The 24,677-nt window shown below is 35.7% G+C and overlaps 1 protein-coding gene across 1 annotated transcript in view; it reads left to right on the top strand.

Moving 5' to 3' along the window:
• Positions 1 to 20,102, top strand: part of LOC127882411 (acetyl-coenzyme A transporter 1-like) — a 36,639-nt gene extending 16,537 nt beyond the window's left edge. Inside the window, exons 2-9 of the mRNA XM_052431042.1 lie at positions 3,651 to 4,265; positions 5,497 to 5,651; positions 6,655 to 6,839; positions 9,200 to 9,384; positions 10,316 to 10,436; positions 12,147 to 12,255; positions 12,972 to 13,078; positions 14,159 to 20,102. Of these exons, the coding sequence (XP_052287002.1) occupies positions 3,697 to 4,265; positions 5,497 to 5,651; positions 6,655 to 6,839; positions 9,200 to 9,384; positions 10,316 to 10,436; positions 12,147 to 12,255; positions 12,972 to 13,078; positions 14,159 to 14,317 (1,590 nt within the window). The 5' untranslated portion in view covers positions 3,651 to 3,696 and the 3' untranslated portion in view covers positions 14,318 to 20,102. The remainder of the gene's footprint in view (positions 1 to 3,650; positions 4,266 to 5,496; positions 5,652 to 6,654; positions 6,840 to 9,199; positions 9,385 to 10,315; positions 10,437 to 12,146; positions 12,256 to 12,971; positions 13,079 to 14,158) is intronic.
• The last annotated feature ends 4,575 nt before the right edge of the window (positions 20,103 to 24,677 follow it).

Below are 24,677 nucleotides of genomic sequence, written 5' to 3' on the forward strand. Positions count from 1 at the left end.
AGCTTGATCCCTCGACCTTGATCCCCAACTTTTTTTGGGCCAGTGAAACCCCTGGGTCATGGTTCACAATGGTCCATTGGTGATCGCAAAAGATCCACTTCTCCCTAAAACTGCCTCACTTCTCCCTCTCCAGAGCTTAGGGAGAAGTGACTTCTCCCCAAAATTGGAGTCTAGCTTGATCCCTCGACTGGTGGTGATCAATGCTTAACAATTGCATGCTAAAACATGTACAGCATTTGCATGTAGTAGAACAAAACAGTTATATTAACATCTATTCATCAGATACAAATGCATGCGCGCACTCACACGCGCTCTTACACAGTGACAGACATATATATTTATTTACATTTACATACTTACACAAATGCATATGTAATGCAGTGTATATACAATGGTATAACCCCTGCATATTACCTAAAAAATGCTAAAAACCTGAGTAAAGGATAAAAAAAACATAAAAATTGTAAAGGGGAATTTAGGTTATATAGCTAGTGCCTATATATATTCGGCTCGCTTCTGTGGCAGTGAATGAAACATTGATGATAAGTAATCTCTGTAGAGAACCGAGGGCATTCAGTAAGCTTCATCAAACGCAAAGGGAATTCAGTAATGCTTGCAAATTGGCACTTTGGTCATTTCTCCTGTGGTTGCAAGCAGGACAACATCTTTAAAAAAAGGGACCTACACTAAAGAACAGTACTCTGGAGCACTTTGTTAACTTCAAACAGTGCTTCCCGGGCTGCAGATTTCCTGTTGCAAGTGTAGATGTTTTTCAGAGGGTTGAAGTCTATGGAAGTCTTAAAGGGAGTGGAAAAAGCTTGACTGAGGGCTTTGTAAATGGTTACAGCTTAGGTGAAGCTGGAAGTCATTGAAAAAAGAAGCTTTGTGGAAGAATGGTCCCCTGTTTGTCGCCTTGTACATATTCATGGTGACTTGAGTGTTTTTAGTTTATAATCATAAGGTAGGCAGCCTGGAAAGTTTTTATTATACATTGTTTTAAATGTGTAATTGGCCTTCTGAGAGCTCCGGAAGTCAGATCATAAATGTGAGGTCGCGCACATAGAGCTCGGTGGTGGCCTTGGGAACTCTGCTTCACTTCATGATTATGCTTATTTTAAAGTACATTTCACAACTTGTGTAATGAATACTACCTGATTTCAAAACAAGATAAATCTACAACTATGTTGGCACCAAGAGATTTGAAGCTGTAGCTATTTTCTTGTTATAGGGGTTTTAGTTAGTCAAATGTGTGCACACAATGCAAGAAAAACTTGAAAATTGCTTGTTTATTTTTGTGTTTAAAGATTTCAAAAATCTGTAATTGCAAATTTGCAGGTGGTCATTTCACCAGTTTTGTACTGAATGCCACCAGTCAACAGGCCACATACATGTATATAAAAACATTCACTAAGAGTAAAAAGCCTGAAAAATTTAAGCCTTTCATGTGGTTAGTGTACATTCAATACAGTCATATAAATGTACATGTATAACTGGTAAACCTGTTAACCTACCAAAACGACCAGTTAACTGGTTAGATTTTTTTAAAGGTTAACCTGAAAAATAATCTTAGTATGCTTTTTCCTTGGAATATTTTTTTTCTTATTCATAATACAATTTGTACGATGTTACCTTTTGTGCGCGACATACCCGGTACTGCCAATTTGCGCTGGCGACTTATAAGAACAACATGTGGCACCATCGACTGTAGTAAATAACAAGTCAACAAACAAGGCAATACAGCAATAAATCAGTACCTTTGTGGTAACAAACAGGGGGTACGTTTTGATAATTGGCACTGTTGTTTTGTTTAACTCGCAAAAATTTAACTAGCGAACTGCGGGGAGTGGGGGCTATTAGCGAAGACGCAATTGACACATTTATCAAACTCGCGATAAAGTTCAGTTGAGACATTGGATGGCTTATTTTTATATTCTTTTACGCAGGAAAAATAAATGCAATATGTATCAAACATTTACGACATTATGAAAATAAATGTTACGATACATTTTATTAAGAAAAAGACATGTTATCAACGCAAGCAATCTCAAATTACTTTCGTTTCTTTAGAGAGTAAAGGTACAAGCGGTATGACATTGTTTATGTATACTTAAACATTTAAACTACTTAAGGTGTTTTGGTTAACCGGTTACTAACCTGTTACGGCACAAGGTTAACCGGTTAATGATTTTTATACGCCCGTCTATGACGGGACGTATTATGGTATACCCCGCGTCCGTCTGTCCGTCCGTCCGTCCGTCCGTCCGTCTGTTAATGTCGTACGCTACGTCAAATATCCTTTGACAGATTTTCTTCAAATTTTAACACAATCTTAATATTGATAAACCCTGATCCCCTTTCGTTTTTGACGGAATTCTGAATTGTCGTTCCAGAGTTATGGGACTTTGTTCGTCAAAATTTCGTGATTTCATTGAATGTCCTACTGTAGCTCAAATATCCTTCGATGGATTTTTTTCAAATTTCAACACAATCTTAATATTGATAAACCCTGATCCCCTTTCGTTTTTGACGGAATTCTGAATTGTCGTTCCAGAGTTATGGGACTTTGTTCGTCAAAATTTCGTGATTTCCATGCTCATGTACTTATAAAATAAACCATGTATTCAAATACAAATAAACTGAAGTAAAAAAATGATTCAAAGGGTTATTTATTACCTTACTACTTCATTGGCGAACGACGGGCGTATCATGCGCTCATGGCGCAGCTTTTATTGTAACCTCTTGCATCCCTTGAAATAATGGATGTTTAAACACTTAAAGAGGTAATTTATTGTGTCTATGATAATGTTTTGAGATTGCATAAATAGGCTAGCCTAATGAATTAACATTTCAGTGAACTTATAAAATTATCGGTAACCATAACTAAAGATGTTGTATATTTAATTATTGTTAAATTATTTCCAGCAGACAAAGTGCAGTTGTAAACATAACTGATGTTTTTATTATAGAAAATTTATAATTTAATAATTGTACTTCTTTGTAAATGTTGTATTAAAATTGTGTTTTTCTTTTTATGCTCCCCCAAATAACATTTTGGTGGAGCATATAGTTGCCAGTTTGTCCTTCCTTACTTCCGTCACACTTTTGTTACAGTTTCTCATAACACCTTCACTTCAATACTTAACCGATCTCTTTCATATTTGGCATGTAGGTACCTTGCATGGACCTCTACCTTTTGATGAGGTTTGAGGTCACTTGGGTCAAGGTCACTGAGGCTAATAATAGATTCTTCTGTCACACTTTTGTTACAGTTTCTCATAACACCTTCAATACTTAACCCATCCCTTTCATAATTAGCATGGAGGTACCTTGCATGGACCTCTACCTTTTGATGAGGTCACTGGGGTCAAGGTCAAGGTCACTGAGGCTAATAATAGATTTTTCTGTCACTCTTTTGTTACAGTTTCTCATAGCACCTTCAATTCTTAACCGATCTCTTTCATATTTGGCATGTAGGTACCTTGCATGGACCTCTACCTTTTGATGAGGTCACTGAGATCAAGGTCAAGGTCACTGAGGCTAATAATATATTTTTCTGTCACTCTTTTGTTTAAGGTGTTTATTAACACATAGATTGCAAAGCGCATCATCGTGGAGCATCCATCAGTTTCACCGATATTCTTGTTTTACAGAATTTTGCATTGATCATCCAAGGGAAAAGCATCCCCTAGCATCACGATGTCAGAAAACACACGAACCAGATCAAAAGGTCGCTCAAATGCTCAAAAAAAGAAACAAGACATTGAAGACTCAAAGATCGACACTGAAAGTCTTGAAACCTCACAAGAAAATTATGATAACCAAAAAATAGACCGGCGAGGTTTACAAGGAGACTACCTAAATATCCTTCTTTTGACATTCCTTTATGTGTTACAAGGCATTCCACTAGGGCTTGGAGGCAGTTTACCTATGTTGCTTCAGAGTCGCAAAGTCAGCTACAGTGACCAGGCAAAGTTCAGTTTTGTACATTGGCCCTTTAGTATCAAGTTGCTCTGGGCCCCACTGGTTGACGCAGTGTACGTGCATTGGATGGGACGTCGAAAGACTTGGCTGGTCCCAATTCAGTACTTGATAGGCGTGTTCATGTTGACGTTGTCGACGAGGGTCGATGATCTGCTGGGAACAGAAACTTCCAATGACACAAAAGTGGACATTTTCACGTTGACCGTAGTGTTCTTCTGTTTGAATTTTTTGGCTGCTACTCAGGATATTGCTGTGGATGGGTGGGCACTCACCATGCTTGCAAGGTTAGTTTGTTTTTCCCTTTCTCAATCAGACGTGAAGTGACTATAGATGGCTTTATGCAGCAATTTTTTGTTGCCTGATTGGGAAAAGTACCAGTACCATGCCAATTGGAAAAAGATACAAATACCCTGAAATTGAAAATTCACATTGTAAATTCATCAGATTGGATATTATGGATATTTTAATTGCTTGGTACTTAATTGCACCAACCAATCTTAATATTCTTTGAATTGCAGTTTTGATTCAAGTTTAGAGGGGATCTGTTCAAGAGGGTTAGCGACTGTAAAATTCTATTGACAAACATTCCTAGCATTCCATTATTTCACATGCACAAATTGTAGGATATATTTTACAATCAAAATATAGAACTTATGTAACAAGTTGATTGTGGAATAATAATCATTCCATCGGATTCATCGGAATCTCTTCAACAGAAGCAACATTTTTAATTATGACTTCTTTTCATGATTAACAACTTACAGATAACGTATTGTCCTTTTATCTATTACCAATCATAAAATGACAAGTATAACTAGTATCATAATGCATATCTTAAATTAACAATCTTACCATATGAGCTGTGCTCTGGGAAAACTGGGCCTAATGCATGTGAGCACAGGCTTATCTGGGACAACACTTCACACTTTTTGTAATTTTTCGTTTCAAGGTAGTCTATTTTGAACAACAAATCCAGTCTAGGCTGAAAGTGTGGATCTTAATAAGTATGTGCAAACTGCACAGGCTAATGTTGGACAACACTTAACGCACGTGCAATAGGCCTAGTTGCAATAATAACTGAACTTCCGGCTTTCAGCTGTATTTATGAACTCATAACAGCTCAAAGCATTCAAGAACACCTTGCATTAACCCTTTCAGTGCGGGAACCGAATTTTGAAGGCCTGTGCAAACAGTTTGGATCCAGATGAGACGCCACAGAACGTGGCGTCTCATCAGGATCCAAACTGTTTACTATTATGATAGTATTCTTTGAAAAAAATCAAAGTAAATGCTAATTTTTGAAATTTAGCAGACAACATTTTAGCAGACGACAAATTTCCCAGCATGCAAAGGGTTAAGCCCTGTTTTTCCAGAGTAAGACTTATATTCTAACATTGTTTCTCAGGCAAGTTGGTAATAACAGAGGAAAGTGGTGTCCTTGATTAGCCAGTTCAAAGAGCACAGGCTAATCTGGGATTACACTTTAAGCACAAGCATTCTTCCATTCTTACTCAGACGTAACGTGGGCTGGGCCAGCACGTGCAACACAGTGGGTCAGACTGCGGGATACTTCCTGGGAAATGTGCTCTTTGTGGCCCTGGAGTCTGCAGACTTCTGCAACAAGTACCTGAGATCTGTACCGCAAGATGTGGGCATCGTCACCCTGTCCGGTAGGTTGTCATACAGTGTTTCAAGTTGTTTTTTCAGCGTCTTTTTTCATGCCCCCGGATTGAATGATCAGGGGTATGTTATTTTTTGTCTGTCTGTCTGTCTGTCATTCTGTGGAAAACTTAAACCTTGGTTAAATTTTTTCAATAACTTTTGCAAATTGAAGATAGCAAAGTTATATTTGGCATGCATGTGTATCTCATGGAGCTGCACATTTTGAGTGGTGAAAGGTCAAGGTCAAAATGTCAAATATATGGCTTGAACGCGGCGCATTAGGGGGCATTGTGTTTTTGATTTACACATCTCTTGTTTATTAATCAAACATAATCACGTTTTTACATGATCAGGGAGGGGGTAGTTAGGAATCACTCTCCGTTGGTCTCTAAGTTGTTCTGTCGGAATATGTTTATGGAGCAAACTACTTTAACATTTTACCAGATATTAAATTGAAACTTTAGATAATTTATGTCATCGCCACTAAGTGTAGCTGCACAAGCAGGGCTTTTTCTCTTGATTTTGGGAAAGGGCCTTCCATGTTTTGGGAAACAAATATTGAAAAAGAGGAAGAAAATTCCCAAAGTGAGCTTGAAATTTGGTGATAATTGCAACATTTTAAATCCAGCTAGGATTTGAAATGAGCTATGGGCAACTTTGTGAAAGAACATTCCGGTATTTTCCTAGGCAAATTATCAATTTAGCATGTGTAATATATAATATATACATGTCATATTAAATGTATTTTCTCTTTCTTTTATAAAATCAATAAAACTTGTTTCACTGTAAAAACTTTGTTTATTAATTTCAACATCCAATAAAATTGCTGTTTATAAATCTGACTAGATCAAAAAAAGGGGGACCGAGGAGGCTGGTTGGGACTTTAGGGTGGCTGGATGCTGCGCCCTTCCATTTAGACCTAGCCGGAGCACTGATCAACATTTTCAGGTTTCCTTTTCTTCTGGGGTTTGTTTTTTTGTTTTCTCTATTTAATGTCATGAACATTTTCAGGCTTCCTATACTTTTGGGGTCTGGTGTTCTTCATTTCGACAACACTGGTGTGGATATTCAAGTCAGAGAAGGTGGACCCGGAGGTTGACCCTGATCAAAGCATTTTGGAGACGTACAAACAGCTGTACAAGGTCATCAGACTCAAGCCTGTCATTGCCCATTGCATGGTCTTGTTGACTGTCAAGGTACTGTTGTACAAAAATAGGGATAAATTATATATAATGCAGTCCTTTCCAAAATTATAATTTATTGCCGGCAATGAGGTCCTTTAATCATGCAGCCATTTCCGGCCCAGACTGATTATTTCAGGCCCAAAAAGTAAAAAATGACGACGAAAGACAAAGATGACATTTTTAACAATATTGTAATATTATCAGATTAATATACAAAGCATGCATTTAATCATTCAGAATTGCCAAGATTTCTTTAGCATTTGTCTCTTCATCCTGGATATCTGATTTGAAGACACATCCTTTGACTAATCTTTCGTTGGATACCCATCAGGCATAGCTTTGGGTGAGCGCTAATAATTAAATCGACGAAGACCATCTCCCTGTATCATGAGCATACAATACTTAATCTTTTTGCTAAGCTGTTGTAGGCTAGCATACCTTATAATATTATACTAGTCTTAAAGTAAATCCCAATAATCCCAATGCTTTTGAGTGAATTATTTGGATGATTTCTTTTAATTATGGTAGACAAATTTAATGGTCCTGTATGTAGGTGTGACTTTGTTACTTAAAAACCTCATTAAATATTTAATTTTACATAAAACCATCGAATCTGAACAGCCATTTGTCTACAGCTGCTGAATGGTCATAAGCTGTAACATCTGCAGTGCTGACTGCTGAGTTTGATCATCATGAGAGTTTGGTTTGGCTCCTTCACCAAATTTTAATTGAAACATTTTAATATATTAAAAATAAAATGAAAACAAAATCACCAGTTATATATCTGGATACTCTGTTTTCCGTCGAACTCCTGTGTAGATATTGTCAGATCGCTTCGAACTCCTGTGTAGGTGTTGACAGATCGCGGGAAGATCACAATGACCTATGTTAATGCCCTGCTTGCTTACGAATTAATCGGATATAACGGGAACCAAAAGTATATGGTATAGATTCTCTCTCTTTGCGAATCTACTCATATAGTGATGACGTAGTGTGTAATTTGCATTGATGACACAGCAAAAATCTTCAGAAGCCATATATGCACGTAAGTCATTCAAGAAATGCAACCAATGAAAAAATGTTTTACATGATTGGAGTATTCATAAATAACTCGGTAAATTCCCACTTTTGCCTTCAAACTTTTCTGGAAATAGCTTATGGAATTCTAAATTTCGCCATAATTTTATTACTGGACACGAGGTCCGGCAATATTAGAATAATTTCCGGATTTTCCAAATTATTATCGGAAAAATATGAGGACGGATGGCATTTCGGAAAGACTGTATAATGAGCCTCGTTTTTGGAAAACTTAGCTTAATACATGTGCCTAAACTGTGGTCCCAGACTGTACAGGCATATCATGGACGACACTTTTGCTTTTATGGACTTTCATGCCCCTGGATCGAATGATTGGGGGTATATTGTTTTTGGCCTCTCTGTCTGTCATTCTGTCTGTCTGTCATTCTGTCCCAAAACTTTAGCTGCACATTTTGAGTGGAAAAAGGTCAAGGTCATCCTTCTAGGTCAAAGTTCAAATGTATGGCTTTAAAGCGGCACATTTAAGGGGGCATTGTGTTTCACAAACACAGCTCTTGTTTGTTTAAAGGAAGACTCTATAAACCAAAATCTATGCTATGTGGTAAGTGATAAGTGATAAGCCTGTGCAAAATGCACAGGTTAATCTGGGATGATAGTTTATGCACTTATATTAAGCTTAGTTTTCCCTGAAAGAGGCTCAAAAAGCTTTTAATAACAGTTTATGCTGGGTCATGCAAATTTTGTTTTTGATATAGTTATAACACTTTCCCCACTGTCATTGGATCTGCCATGAAGGCCACGATTGGGAAAACATAAAGGATCATGGTCATTCTCTGAGAATGATGGCGATGTGTAACAATAAGTTATAATACACTGATTTGTACTCTGTTGACCACCTGTCAAATGAAAATTGCTTGTTAATTTTCGTGTTCACAGATCTCAAAATTCTGTAAGCGCAAATATGCAGGTGTTCATTTGATTAGTTTTGTACTTTATTCAATTCTTACTTTTTGTATGCCTCTTAATATTTTAGCCTCACTCGGGGAAAACAGGGTTTACTGCATTTACGTTAAGTGTCGTTCCAGATTAGCCTGTTCATTGTGCACAGGCTTATAAGGGATGACACTGTCCTCTTAAACTGGATTTTAATGAAGCAGAAATTTCCTTTTAATCAATTATTCCGTAAAAGTGGAAAGTGTTGTCCCTGATTAGCATTTGCGGACTGCACAGGCTTATTTGTTACAAAACATTAGCAAATTAGCACAAGGCATTAAGCCCAGTTTTCCCAGAAAAAGGCTCATAAGAATTCATGGAAAAAAATCTGTTGCTTACAGGTCACGTTTGCAGCTGCGGATGCATTATCAGGCTTGAAGCTGATTGAGGCCGGCATGCCCAAGACCACGCTGGCCATATTTGCGGTACCCATGGTGCCCATACAGATCATACTGCCCCTGCTGATATCCCGATACACCTCGGGGCCCAGGCCTATGAAGCTGTTCACATGGGCCATAACTCCCAGGTTAGTTTAATTAAATCAATGTTTTCCTATGGATAATTAGCCTTGTGCATCACAGAATGGTAGATAGTAACAGATATAGTGGCTGGATTGTGATATGGGACTTTGAATCCAAAGAACACCCTTCTAAAGGAGCCTTGCTTATAGAATCAAGTTCTAGTAATTTTGTACCTATGAAGAGCTGTAAAATCATTTATATTCTATTGGGATGAAATATTGTGGGTTTAAAAAAAGATAATTTTTTCTGAAATATGTGAATTTGTGGACTTTCAATTTGGCAAAAAATAGAACTTTGAGTTTTACAATTTTAATGTTGGTATTATTAAATACCGATTCATATTGAATGTTATGCTAGTGTGGAGTTAACCAGGAGACCATGGTCATGTAATGGTCATGTACATGTATAACAAGTACTGATGAGACTTGTCTGTGAGTCTAAATTGTATGACTCACAGTTCATGCCATTGTCATTATTGAGAATACTTTCAGCATTTCAGAATACTGATGAGGTTTGCCTTTTCCTCTATTGTCTTCATCTCACACAGCGATTTGTTTGCCCAATCGGGAAAAGGACCAGCCCATTTGGGAAAATTTTTCGCAAAACACCCTGAAATTGGGAAAATTTGTGTTGTGAAGTCTTCACGTTGGGAAATTGGTGTATTTTATTTTTTGCTCCTAAATACTTTATTATTGATAACTAAGTGTTGTCAAGTTGCCAATATTATTTGGGTTCAAGCCATAGAGATCCATAGGGAAACTAACTAAATGTTGCATTTTATTTCTATAAAATAATAAACAAAATTGAAACTTTCATTTGGGAATTTTTTGGACAGCAATTGGGAAAGTGTCGTTTACCAGTAAGTTATAAAGGAGGAAAACAATCGCTGTCACATTACATGCTTAGTCATTATTTAGAATTCTTTGGTCATTTCAGGATCTTGATGGGGCTTGTCTATGCCTATATTGTCTACATTGCCCATTACATACAGACCTCACCTGGGGTGTTTCCTACATACTTCTATCTCCTTATCCTTGGCAGCTATGCAGTACATCAGGTGAGCAGATATTACACTAGCATCTCATGCTGTGAGATTAAAGTTTTATTTTTTACCTTTTTATGCCCCGTTTGAAGAAGAGGGGGTATATTGATTTGCTGAATGTCTGTCGGTCTTTTGTTCAGTCTGTAGACCAGTTTGTTTCCGAGCAATAACTCGTCAACAAATCAATCTAATCGCTTAATACTTCCCATGTGCATTGGCCTTGGACAGAAGATGACCCCTATCGAAATTGGGGTCACTTAGTCAAAGGTCAAGGTCACTGTCACAATAAGTGTGAAATTTGTTTCCGGCCAATAACTCGTCAACGAATTGACCGAGTGTCTTGATACTTTGCATGTGCATTGGCCAACAGAAGATGACCCCTATTGAAATTGAGTCACTAGTTCAAACTCTGTTTTGGGGGGCATATGTCTCCGACTGCGGAACTCTGGTTTGGAATATTGTCCGGCCATTTGGATTGGGGAAAATCCCATTGTTTTGACTTACATGGGGAAATAGGTGTTTGTTTTATTTTGCTCACAAATACTTTAAAATTAATATTACATTTACTTTGGTTCAATTTATAGAGATATAAATGGCAAATAAGTAAATGTTATTTTTTATAATTTCTAATTTGGTCAGAAGTTGTGTCTAGATGATATGTAGGTCAAGTTCGAATACGGGTCATGCCGGGTCAAAAACGAGGTCACATGGTGCATTTCAAGCATTTAGCATTGTGTCCGCTCTCTAATTGAAGTAGTTTTCATCCGATCTTCACCAAATTTAGTCAGATATTACATCTAAATTATATCTAGGTCAAGTTCAAATATGGGTCATGCCGGGTCAATAACTAGGTCTTGAGGTCACTTAGTGCATTTCAAGCATTGAGCATGGTGTCCAAAACCTTTGAACGGGCGTATCTTGTGACAGTTTGGCACTCTTGTTTAATATAATTTATTTGGGGGAAATCTTCATTTGGGAATTTTAGGATGTCATTTGGAAATATTATGAACTTTTTTAGATTTGGAATGGGGCCACGTTTTGGCCCCTAATTTTACCAAAAAAACAACACTGTATTACTATTGTTACCAGGAATATTATTGTCTTTTATATGTTTTTGTTTAAAGATAATATGTTAAGCTTTAGAGTTGGCTACTGTCCCTTTTTGCAATCTAGTCAATGTGTGTTTTTTCAACATTTTTGTAATGGGTTAAGGGCCTTTGAATTGGGAAAAATGGTTCCAGTTTGACTAAAATTGGAGGGAAAGTATATTTATTTTTGTGTTAAATGCTTTAACATTAAGATTTAAAGTGTTTGTAATATTGTATTTGCTAAGGTTGAACTGTTATAGCTGGATAAAAAGAGGAATTGAATGTTTTTATTTAAAAAAAATGGAAACCTTCAATTGGGAATCTTCGGCATGAATTTGGGAAAAAAATATTTAAGAGATTGGAAATAGGACTGAATTTCGGCCCCAAATTTATCTGAGTGATATGTTGTTATCATGAAATGATGTCATCAACATTAAAAGACTTTTCATCAATGCTAAAATACTTCAATTGAAACAATATCTTTTAGTAAAATTTGATGTTTTTATGTTGTACAACAATAAAGATATTTTTTCCTAAAATTTAAGTAAATTTTAGTAATATATTTTATTAACTCATTTAGGAAAAAGAAAGGTTTTATTACAACTTGTGTCAGATATTATTTTGTTGATATTTGTAGGTGTTTGTATACTGTATGTTCGTCTCTGTAATGGGTTTCCACGCCAAGGTCAGTGACCCGGTCATCGGTGGAACCTACATGACCCTGCTCAACACTGTGGCCAATCTGGGTTAGTACTAAACCCTTTACCACTCAGAAGCAAAGTGAAAAAGGCTGTATGTAAACAGCATGACATCACGACAGTGCATACTGTTAAGGCATTATGCTGTTTGCTGCTCATCTGTACCTTAGGTTTGGAAATTAAGTCTTTAACAGAGTTGGTCAACATTTTAGTGGATAGACACTTGAATGAGTTAATAATATCAAAGAATTTAAAATCAATTAGAAAGTTTGAATCGTAATTTTAAAAGGTGTAAATGATATGTAAATTTCAAATAAGATAATAGTATTTTTCAAATAAGAAATAATTGTTACATTAAAATGTTTTATATTAGAAATGTAACAAAGGTGAAACAAAGATAAAGTCATGCTGCTATTTTAAGAAAAGAAAGACCACATTGCTAATTTTCTAGCAGGCATTCCCAATGGAGATCAAAATACACTTGAAAAGCATATATATTTGATTTATTATTTATGTATAACAATTTTGTTAATGAAATGCAATTGCAGTCATATTTATGTTAATTGATTACACATTTTGTGTATTAAATAATGCAAGATATAGGGTAGATCTCAAAGACACCAAGTACTGGTTCTACACAGAAAATGGAATCGATAAAATCAAGCTAAAATAAATAGGTTCAACCTTAAGCTTAGGGTAGGGGATACTGCTATTATGCTTGACCTCTTCACCTAACTGAGCATTCCTCTTCTTTCTGTTTCTAGGTGGTACTTGGCCGACCACTGTGGCTCTCTGGGCGGTGGATACCCTGACATGGAAGTCATGTGATGGAGCTAGCAACCAATCGTGTTATACGGCTGATGAAAGCCATGTGAGTCATCAACTAAGCCTGGCAATGGGAAAATGGGGTTTTATTCATATGTGTTAAGTGTTGTCCGAGATTAGCCCGAGCTAATCAGGGGAGCTAATCAGGGGTGACTCTTCCGCTTTTAAATGGATTTTTGTTAAGAAGAGACTTTCTTTTAATGAAAAATTCCATAAAAGCAGGAAGTGATGTGATTGATAAGCCAGTGTATACTGCACAGGCTAATCTGGGATTACACTTTATGCTCTTGACTTTAGCCCAGTTTTCCCAGAACAAGGCTCAACAAATCCGCATGATTTGGACTCTCTTTTTTTAGACAATATAATGTTTGCAAATAGAATTCTTTTTTAGACAATTCTGGATTGTTAATTTAGTGAATAATATGCATATATCGAGTTCTCATTTTCTAGACCTCTCCTTCGTGTAACAATTTCCAGTTGTAATTTTTCTTGGAAAAGGCTAAAACTATTGTATCTGATGTGGGACGGTTACACAGGTACCACAGTCTTGCGCTTTCGCCCATAAATCGAAATTCAAGTGCTTTTCATGCATCTAAGCTAAATTGCTAAAATACACAAAATTCACAATTTTCCTTCAGGTGGATGAGGCAAGATAGTTGCTAGTAATCCGGAACAGTATCATGAATTCATAAAAGTACTGTAGAATTATTTGTGGAAAATTAATTTTGATTGAATTCGATTGTTGACCCGTCAACGAATTTAACACAACGCATAAGAAAACTGACACAACTTTTATCTTTTTTTTCCAAAATCGACTATAAATGATTTAACAGTATATGGGTAACTACATCCCTGTAATAATTTCAAAATAATTAACCCTTTGAGCGCTGGAACCGAATTTTGAAGGCCTTTGCAAACAGTTTGGATCCAGATGAGACGCCACAGAACGTGGCGTCTCATCTGGATCCAAACTGTTTGCTATTCTGATAGTGGTCTTTGACAAAAAGTGAAGAAAATGATGATTTTAGAAATTCAGCAGACGAAATTTTAGCAGACGACAAATATCCCAGCATGCAAAGGGTTAAATTTAAATATAAATCAGTAAGTTTTGACTTTGCAATTGCAGGCCTGTAAGGAAGCTGGTGGCACTTGTATTACAACGCTAGATGGCTACTACTTGGAGTCAGCACTGTGTATAGTCATAGGATTCCTGTGGTTGCTATGGGGACGCAAGAAAGTGAAACAATTGGACGATCTAGATTTGAAGGCTTGGAAAGTGTCCTGATACTAGGCTGATTTTTCATAGGACGTTTTAAAGCATTAAGCCTCATTCTGGGTAATAGAGAATAATAGGTTAGTGTTGATTATAGATCAGGTTTATCATGCGAGGCTTAGAAAACAAAAAGCACGAGCCTTGGCGAGTGCTTTTTCGTTTTCGTGCCGAGCATGATAAACCTGATCTATAATCAACACTAACCTATTATTCTATTTATCCCACTTTTTATTTTGTAAACCTTTTTGTTTAAACAAAATTAGTTTGACTGGATTATTTCGCTGGATTTATGACGTCATTTCGGCGAAATATTTACGTCATTTCCTGCCGTTGATTATAGATGATATTTAATCAACGGGGCTTTAATCAACGGAATTCGCTGTAAAAGTGGGATAAATTGGAATTAATGCATGTGCTTTAAGTGTCATCACTGATTAAATTGTGCAGTCCACACAGGCTAATCAGAAAAGACTCTTTCCGCCTAAACTGGATTTTCTTTTTAAAGAGACGCCTTCCATAAAAGTAGACAGTGTAATCCCTAATAAGCTTGTGCAGACTTCACAGGCTAATCTGGGACGACAATTCGCGCATCGGCATTAAGCCACCTTTTCCCAGAGTACAACTTAATTGCTCAGCATAAATTTGAATCATGAAATTGAGTCTCAGGAGATACATTTTATTTATAAATGTTCTTCATGAAACAAGTGATACTCATAACGAATGAGGGTTTGCATTGCAATAAATCTCTGCCATCATTTGGACACGTTTCTATCTCATCAAAGATGTTAAGACACCATTTAGTCATTACTGAAATTGTTGTTTTGTGATAGAGACATATATGACCTGTATGTGTTGAAATTTAATTTTAATACAGATATCAGCTTGTGTTTGTTATATTTTAATTTATTTTTTCAGTATAAATCAGTTTATCTTAAAAGACAATACAAATACTTTTGATGAGTTTCATCTATTTCTATATGTCTTTTTGTGAATATTGAATTGAATAAGCTGAATTGTCAGTATAAACTGACAATGTGTTAACCATAGTCACACAATAAAATGTAATACCGGTATATCGTATAATTAAGCATTATAAGCAAAGACTGAAGACCTATTTTGGTATAACAGCACTGAGTGACAATTTTGTAATTATATGAGGAAACTGTAAACAAAATCTTATGGTTAAGCAAACAAGAATATTTGTTTATTTAACTTTTCAAAACCATAAATCATTTCATGAGTTTCAGTTTTATATTGCCACAATTGATAATCAACTCAATAAATAATTTCTATCATATCTAAATTATATTTATTTATCATATGCCTTACCCTGTTTCCCATGTAATATAACAATTACGAATATTTGTATCTTGCACATGTGTAATATACTTTTTAGGCATTTTCATTGGCTTATTTTCGTTCCATTGACCAATCGCATTTTGTTCTTTTGCTGAAATGACGTTGCAACGTCAAATGACGTCACGAAATGTAAACAACATTCGGGATTAATCATTATGTTTGCGTAAATATTTACTTAATTTGCTCATTTAAAAGCATGTGATAAAAAAGATCTCACACTCGTTGTCATTTCATACTATATTTTATTAAACTCATCCAGGAAGCTCGCTTACTAACAAAATTCCTGAAGTTGTTTAAAAAACTATGGAATGATATGACAACTTGTGCCAGATACTATATATGTGTATTTCCTCATGCATTTTTCAATATAGATATAAATTATTTAACAACCATTGTGCACAGTTTTATTGAGAGAAAAAATGCTGATATTGTCAACTGTTGTCGACTAAATAACTTAATTGCTATGTTTGTCAGTCATTTCTTCTTTATTTCTATATAATGCTTGGTAGCTAGAGGTGATGGCTATGTCAATTCTTCTTTTTTGTCACCATCATGGTTTGAATTAGTATTGGTTCATCTTGAGACTAAAAACTGAGTATGAAATACTCAATAATGAATAATTTATGTTATTTTATTTAAATTAATAATTATTAAATACAAGATTTGAATAAATGAAAATAAAAGGTTTTGAATATTCCTTATTTTGTTGCTTTTTTGCCAAGTTTTGAGCTGTATCTTTAAATTTGCATTTTTTCCTCCACCAAAGATAACAGTTTTGTCTTATAGGTGTATGTGTACTTTATTTTTCGTGATTGCACCGGAAATTTCACGAAAAGCAATTGCTCCCAGAATGCTTGTTAGTCCCTTAACGGTTTCACCAGTGGGACTTATGGTTTGCGCTCTGTGTGTCTGTCAGTTCGTCAGTCTGTCACACTTTTCTTGATCCTGCGACAACTTTAAAAGTTCTTCATGTTTTTTCATGGAACTTGAAACATGGACAGATGGCAATATGGATATTATATACGTCATTTCATTTTGTTCCTACGTTAAGAATTCTGGTTGCTATGGTAACAAATTGACTAGAAATATTGCTAAAAATGGTGGACCCTGCGATAACAGGTAGGGGACTTTTATTGCTTGGCAATTGTCTTGTTAGTTTTGTTACAGGGAAAAGAGTGAGCTACAGGAAATCCCCGCTCCAGAGACAACCCAGGGCCTTTTAGTACCAGGTTTGAAGCATCTAGTACACTTGACCTCAGTTAACCCTTTACCACTTGGATACGTATTTAACCCTTTAATACTTGGACACGTAATTTGACATGTTTGGAGTCCCTTAGAAAGTTAAATTTTATTAAAGACCTTTCTTACTAGATTCAAGTTTAAAAGGCTTCATTTCAATCACTTTGCCTCTGAGTGGGAAAGGTATATATGTCTCGTGCAAAAGACAAGTAACTGAGGTATTGTTGATCGGGTTATTGAACCTGCAACCCTTTATTCTGGTACCAGTTTTTACCAGAGAAATGCTCTAGTCTCTCTGGTCCAATTGGATGCTTTTGTTCGAACAATTGGGTATAAACTAGTTGCAATAGATATTGTGTCCGCCAAGGGACTGGTAGGTCAGGGGTTCGATCCCTACTGTGTGAGCCCTCTTACGATCACTCCCGAAGACAACAAAACACTTGTCTTACCCAGGAAACTGACTTAGTGAGCATCTTACTGGCTAGTATAACCATATGAAAGAGATTTCTGCTATAAAAAGTGTCTTGTTGTTTGTTATTGTTTCTTAAATTTGTGTGGTTTTGATAAGTATATACATGGTAATGATATAGGTTATAGCAATTGAAAGAAACCAAGTGCAAAGTTCCAGTTGGATCCCAATTTATCTGAATGTAACAAAAATAAATTTTTGAACTGACAATCTGGCATGTAAGAATTACGCAATATGGTACAAAAATGCTTAGTATCCTGGACGCTGACTTATCAAAGATCTTTGGACAAATTTAAGTATGCTTGATTGATTTTTGTCGGCTTTGGTACTACTTAAATGTAACCCACAGGTACGGACAATTTACTACAACGTACCTCGGAATTCTAATGCTAAAAAAGTCAATGTCGGCTATTTTTTGCATTTAATTGTGTTCATATTTATGTCAGTATTTTGTAAAATGGCCTCACTATTATCGAAACTCTTACTCAAAAAAAGAATGTTTAGGCAGGTTTCTTTAAAAGAGAATTTTGTTTCGTATTCCGTAGCGCATTTTATGACATCAGATTTGGAGCAAAAATAAAACTGGTGCATTCTTAATTTGTTGGGTATGTTTTATGATATTTTTCGTACCTTGGGTACATTTAAGTAGTACCCAAGCTGAACATGACGAATTGAGCTTAAATAATGGCTGCATATCGGGTTCACAACACAAAAGCATTTATAACCCGTATGCTCCTTAAATAATGAGCCTACAAACCTTTCAAGGCTAGGAATATAATAACCTGAATTAATTGATCATTTAGGTTGGTACTCAATTACAATCTTCACAAAATTATATTGTTCCTTAAAATTGAGTTTTGTTATTTCATAAGATGGGTTTCAGATTCTTGTGCTCTGAATCTGAGTGTATTGCATTATGCGAAAATAGGTATTATGTCATTTGTGCCAAGCATAGCTCTAGAATAGCCCAGTCTGCTAATGAGACCACAAAACCTTGTGTGACTGTATAACAGAACGGACATACTGTATAACAGAACGGACATACTGTATAACAGAACGGACATACTGTATAGCAGAACGGACATATTGTATAGCAGAACGGACATACTGTTTAACAGAACGGACATACTGTATAACAGAACGGACATACTGTATAACAGAACGGACATACTGTATAACAGAACGGACATACTGTTTAACAGAACGGACATACTGTATAACAGAACGGACATACGGTATAACAGAACGGACATACGGTATAACAGAACGGACATACTGTATAACAGAACGGACATACTGTATAACAAAACGAACATACTGTATAACAGAACGGACATAATGTATAACAGAGCGGACATACTGTATAACAGAACGGACATAATGTATAACAGAACGGACATACTGTATAACAGAAAGGACATACTGTATAACAGAACGGACATACTGTATAACAGAACGGACATCGTAGCCCTTGACCTGACTTCGCAATTGCACAGGCTGGTATGGATCTACACTGGCATTATATGGCATTAGACCCTTTTTTGCATACCATGGGACACTGATCTACACTTTGTAAACTGATAAAATATTGATGAATGAATGAAAAACTGTAATTTAAGTTCAGAAGAAGTAGCATCATAAAAAAGATCAGTTTTATTCAATTGCAAATCAGTTTCTATACAGCAGAAAACTCTTTCATGTACATTAGGCATGTAGATTGTGGGGACATCACCATAAGTCTTAGCACATTCTTTCATACGTCACAGAAACACAATTTAGGTTCAGCAACAAACACAACGTTTTTTGTTGGTGGTTATTTGCTTGTTATAAATTTCTTTGAATTAAACAATATTTGATTGTTGAAGCACTAATCATTAAGATCATTAATTTATGAATTATCCCAGTAATGTTATTTAGCATTCCTGGCTCGAAATCATGTCAGTTTAATATTGCAAGAATAAAATGTTTACATCGTATATATTCGCTTAAAAACACTATTTACACCAATGTCATTTCCATATAATTTAATACATCAACAACATTGGAAATGCTGTATCTGACTATTTCTTTTATTTGAATCTCAAAGTAATTCCCCTTATTCAAATTGTTGACTATTCCTGAATGAGCAAGTCCTTCCTAGAAAATGGAGAAATATGCAAGCCTTGGCCTTTGATGTTAACTGTGAATTTTAAGAATAGATCAATATTTTTTTTAATATGCAAAGTAATGTTTAGAAGTTCAACATTCTGTGCAGTGAAAAGGATTTTTTGCATTTAATTAAATATTAACAGATTTTTTTTCTTATGTCAGCGTTCAGGCATTAGCAAGCCCTGCTTATTATACAAATAATGGACACTTGACCTAAGCTGCAATACCACCCAACAACAAACATTTCCATTTACAAATATTAACCAGATCTTATATTCCATTGTTGATGGGCAATATACATTGCTAATTACGAAATAGTTTTACGATGTTGCTAAAGATTATAGTAGAAAGGGATTAGTCCTATTCAAGTTATTTCTCAATAAAATATGTGTGTTTTTCCTATATACATGTATAACTTCATGTTGACCTTGGTTATAGTATTTCATTCCTTTTAAAATCGATCTTTCTTCGAAATGATGTTTGTTTTGTATTTAATTGAAACGCATTATGTTATTGCATATGTATGTTTATGCCGATGAGCTGTATATATGCATCAGTCAAAATAAACTATTAATTTCTGTTCTGTTCTGAAATATGTCAGATTATAGTTCAGACGGACTCAAGAATTTGGATATTGTCGCAAGAAACCTGTAAATAAATAAAAACAGATGAAGAATTGCATAGATTTTATTTGGTATAACCAACAAGAAAATAAGACACTTATTAATATCACAGAAATATATAAATGGTAAAAAGACATTATTATCTATTTAAATAATTTACATATATTTTACAATTTACTACATTCTTCCTTGAACATATTTAAAATGTTGATAAAATAAATAACAACAAATAAATGCATAAAATGTGTTAACAGTATTGTGGTAGTACAAATAAAGTTGCTCATTTGTACAAAGTAATTTCTGCTTGTAAATACATCAATGATTGTCAAAAATAATGTAGAACAGATGGTTATGAACAAATCAGAACAGTACATGCACATGCAATTTTGCAACATGTTATGAATATGACAATAGTCATGGGCAGAATATCAGAAATTTGAGACTAGTGTTACATTTAAATGAAACATATATCTATAAAGTATGACATTACTACAGAATAATAATGTTACATTTAAGGAAAAGCAGTAATTTTCTGGTATATACTACAATATATTATGCTAAAAATAAAACTAACAATTATTGTCTTCTCTTCTATTCATAGTAAGAATATTAGTCAAATGGGGGTCTTAATTTAATAACTATACATAATGTACATTTAAAGTTATAATTGTCATGTGTAGTCAGAACAAAACTGCATGGTACTAATGACTTTATAATTTAATGTGTACAAGAAACTTTACCTACAGTCTTTCAATACATTGACTGTCAAATACTGTATTGCATGTAACATCCTAATCCCATAGCAAAAATTAAGCAGGGTATAATGGAAACTTTACCATACAGGACATACATTTGTCACAAGTAGCTGAGAAAGGAGAGCACAAACAGCCCGCTTGATTGTCCTTGCCCTTTGAAAGTATCATTTACATTTTCATATGTTGGTCAATGGAACCAAAGGTTTTAGCTGGCAAATGCGAACTGTAACCTAAATTTTAAGTTAAGAACAAAAGCTGCATTTTTCCCCTACATTTCAGGACAGAGTAACTGCCTTGGTCAGACACTATAAATTACGACTACATGCAAATAGATTCATTTTCAACTGAATATCTTTAGTTGGTAGAGATCTATAAAAATTGTTGCACACCAACTTTAAAATGATTATTCTACAAACAAAAAGGGAGATAATTCCTCTAAATTTCAAGAGTTATTTGCCTTGATCAGTGACCTTATATTATGATGCAGAGGACAAGTGTGAAGTTTCCATTAACTATCTGTAGTAGTTACAGATGTATGTGCTTGTAGCACACAAGCGTAACCAGAAATCCATCTTGCATGCAAACCATAAAGCCAGTATATATGATCTTTTTTTTTTCAAAACAGATAAAATGCTGATGAATAAAAAACTGCAATAGAAACCTACAATAAAAGTTCTGAAGAAGGAGTAGCAAGAAAAAAGCAAAGGCACAGCACTGTATTTTCCCTTGTATAGCGCGCGGTTTTCACCTCCAAATTTCAAATAAAAAAGTTTGTGCACGTTATAAATTGATACAACACTATCCTGGCTGCTAAATTGCAAAAAATTCATTTCGTAATCGTAAATATTCATAATAGCCGCCATTTTTTTATTCCAGAAAACTACACCCTATAATAATCTTACAGACTGAAGGGGCCGTTGTCGAAACAACAAAAAGTCGATAACGGCAGATATGAACAGGGTAGCATTAGTTATTTACAAAAAATAAAATGTTTGAATAAAGTATGGGAACATTTATTTGTATGTGTTTGTGCACTTCTGATCCGATTAGGCAGCGTACGTTGGACTGGTAAAGGTATTTGGTCTTTTTTGCAGGTAACCGTAGGTGTGAACAGGGACTTCAAAAGTGTTTTCCAGTTTGGTCCAGGTTTTTTTGCGCCTTCATTGTTCATCACATTCACGCCTGTGTTGTGCGACAAACAATAATCCAACTTGTCCAACATAATAGATTAACAGTTTTACGTCAATACTGACATATCTGAACAACTGTAGCCCTGTCTCCCATGAGCCACAAAGTTTTTATTCAGCATTCAAAGCCCTTGCTTTCCCCGAGGAAGAATGACACAATATACATGAATTCTTATTTTTTCACGTTTTACACGAAATGCACATGGACTGTTAATCTGTTGTTAGAAAATTACAAAATTGTTAGAAAAGTGTAGTGCTATGCAACCCATGCTCCAAATCATAATGACGCTTCCTATTTTGAATGCTTAATTAAGCTTTCCAATGCCATGGATTATTGGATTGCGCAATAGTAAAATGGCGGCCATTTTCGGTCTGATTTGGTGGTTTTATTGTCTTTAAATTTTTGATCTCCATTTTTGCATTCATAAAACAGCCTGAGCACTATACATGGGTGCGCGCTATACAAGGGAAAATACGGTATTTTTCAAGTGCAAGTCATGTCATGCATTAAAGCAGAAAACAACTTCATGTACACGTCACCAGACATGTACAATGTACCCCATTAATCTGTGCAGATTTGTTGATACCACAGACACAATTTAGGCTCTGCAAAAAACTAGTAAACTTGCCTGCATCCAGGAAAACTTGTTCTGTAAAAATTTCATTGAAGTAAACAATATTGGTTTGATGATGCCATCTAAAGAGTGTTAATTAAATGAATATAACATCAATGGTTCATATCCATATGTTGCTTTAAAATTTAACAAGAGCACCGCAAAACAGGTGGCAACGCTCGGCTGCGGGTGCAGTTTTGAGTAAATGAAAGCTTGTAAGAATTTTTTTTCAGAGGTCACAGTGACCTTGACCTTTGACCTAGTGAACGACTCATCAAGGTGCATCTACATATGAAGTTTCAAAATTGTAGGTGGAAGCACTTTGATTTTAGGCCAATGTTCAAAAGGTTAACAAAATGTAAAGGTTTTAGTACGACGCCGGAAGACGAGCTGGCTATGACAATACCTCAGGTTTTCTCCGAAAACAGCCGAGCTAAAAATTTAAATTGTATATTTTGCCTTTAACCTGAGTATACATAAGACTTCCAAAAGGCTAGTCACAGGTATAGGTCTTGGTCAATGTCTTTTATAAACAATCAAAACAAATTAAAGTTTTTTTCGATACCTGTAGAAGATAATTCTGGAGATATTAAGTACACGAATATTAACCAAAAACGTCTAGGTACAAAAAGGGCATAATTTTGCTAAATTACAAGTCAGAGTTATGGGCCTTGGCCAGTGACCTAACACAATCATTCCTTACACATGCGTGACTTTTCAGTATGACTACCTGTGGTACATGGAGTGTTGCATTCAAACTTTAATCATAGAATTATGTGGACATCAATGCCAATTAATGATTTAGTAGAACAGTTCAACTATTTGATGAATAACTCAAATTATTAGATGAAGAGCTTTTTCTATGTGTGTCTTGTTCTGTGAAAGCTGGTCAAAATGCATGTGCGTAAAGTGTCGTCCCAGATTAGCCTGTGCAGTCCGCACAGGCTAATCAGGGACGACACTTTCCGCCTTAACTTGATTTTCAGTAAGGAGGGACTTCCTTGAACCTAAAAATACCATTAAAGCGGAAAGCGTCGTCCCTGATTAGCCTGTGCCGACTGGGACAGCACAGGCTAATCTGGGACAACACTTTAAGCACATGAATTAAGCCCAGTTTTCTCAGAACAAGACACATGTGATGAAAAGTCAAGCTAAACAAGGGCTGTTTGTAAAACATGCATGCCCCCCATATGGGCTGTCCGTTGTAGTGGCAGCCATTGTGTGAATACGATTTTTGTCACTGTGACGTTGACCTTTAACCTAGTGACCTGAAAATCAATAGGGGTCATCTGCGGGTCATGATCAATGTACCTATGAAGTGTCATGATCCTAGGCAAAAGCGTTCTTGAGTTATCATCTGAAAATCATTTTACTATTTCGGGTCATCGTGACCTTGACCTTTGACCTTGTGACCTCAAAATCAATAGGGGTAATCTGCAAGTCATGATCAATCTACCTATGAAGTTTCATGATCCTAGGCGTATGCGTTCTTGAGTTATCCGAAAACCATTTACTATTTCGGGTCACTGTGACCTTGACCTTTGACCTAGTGACCTCAAAATCAATAGGGGTCATCTGTGAGTCATGATCAATCTACCCATGAAGTTTCATGATCCTAGGCGTATGCGTTCTTGAGTTATCATCCGGAAACCATTTTACTATTTCGGGTCACCGTGACCTTGACCTTTGACCTAGTGACCTCAAAATCAATAGGGGTCATCTGCAAGTCATGATCAATGTACCTATGAAGTTTCATGACCCTAGGCCCAATCGTTCTTGAGTTATTGTCTGACAACCACCTGGTGGACGGACTGACCGACAGACCGACCGACCGACATGAGCAAAGCAATATATCCCCTCTTCTTCGAAGGGGGGCATAAAAAGCTAAAAGGTATAATTGTGTTTTTACCAAAAAACCATACAAAACACTTAAATTAACACACATTTCTTGTGTATTGACAATTATTTAAGGGGGATC

Source organism: Dreissena polymorpha, chromosome 5, assembly GCF_020536995.1.
Source record: "Dreissena polymorpha isolate Duluth1 chromosome 5, UMN_Dpol_1.0, whole genome shotgun sequence".
NCBI classification, from domain to species: domain Eukaryota; kingdom Metazoa; phylum Mollusca; class Bivalvia; order Myida; family Dreissenidae; genus Dreissena; species Dreissena polymorpha.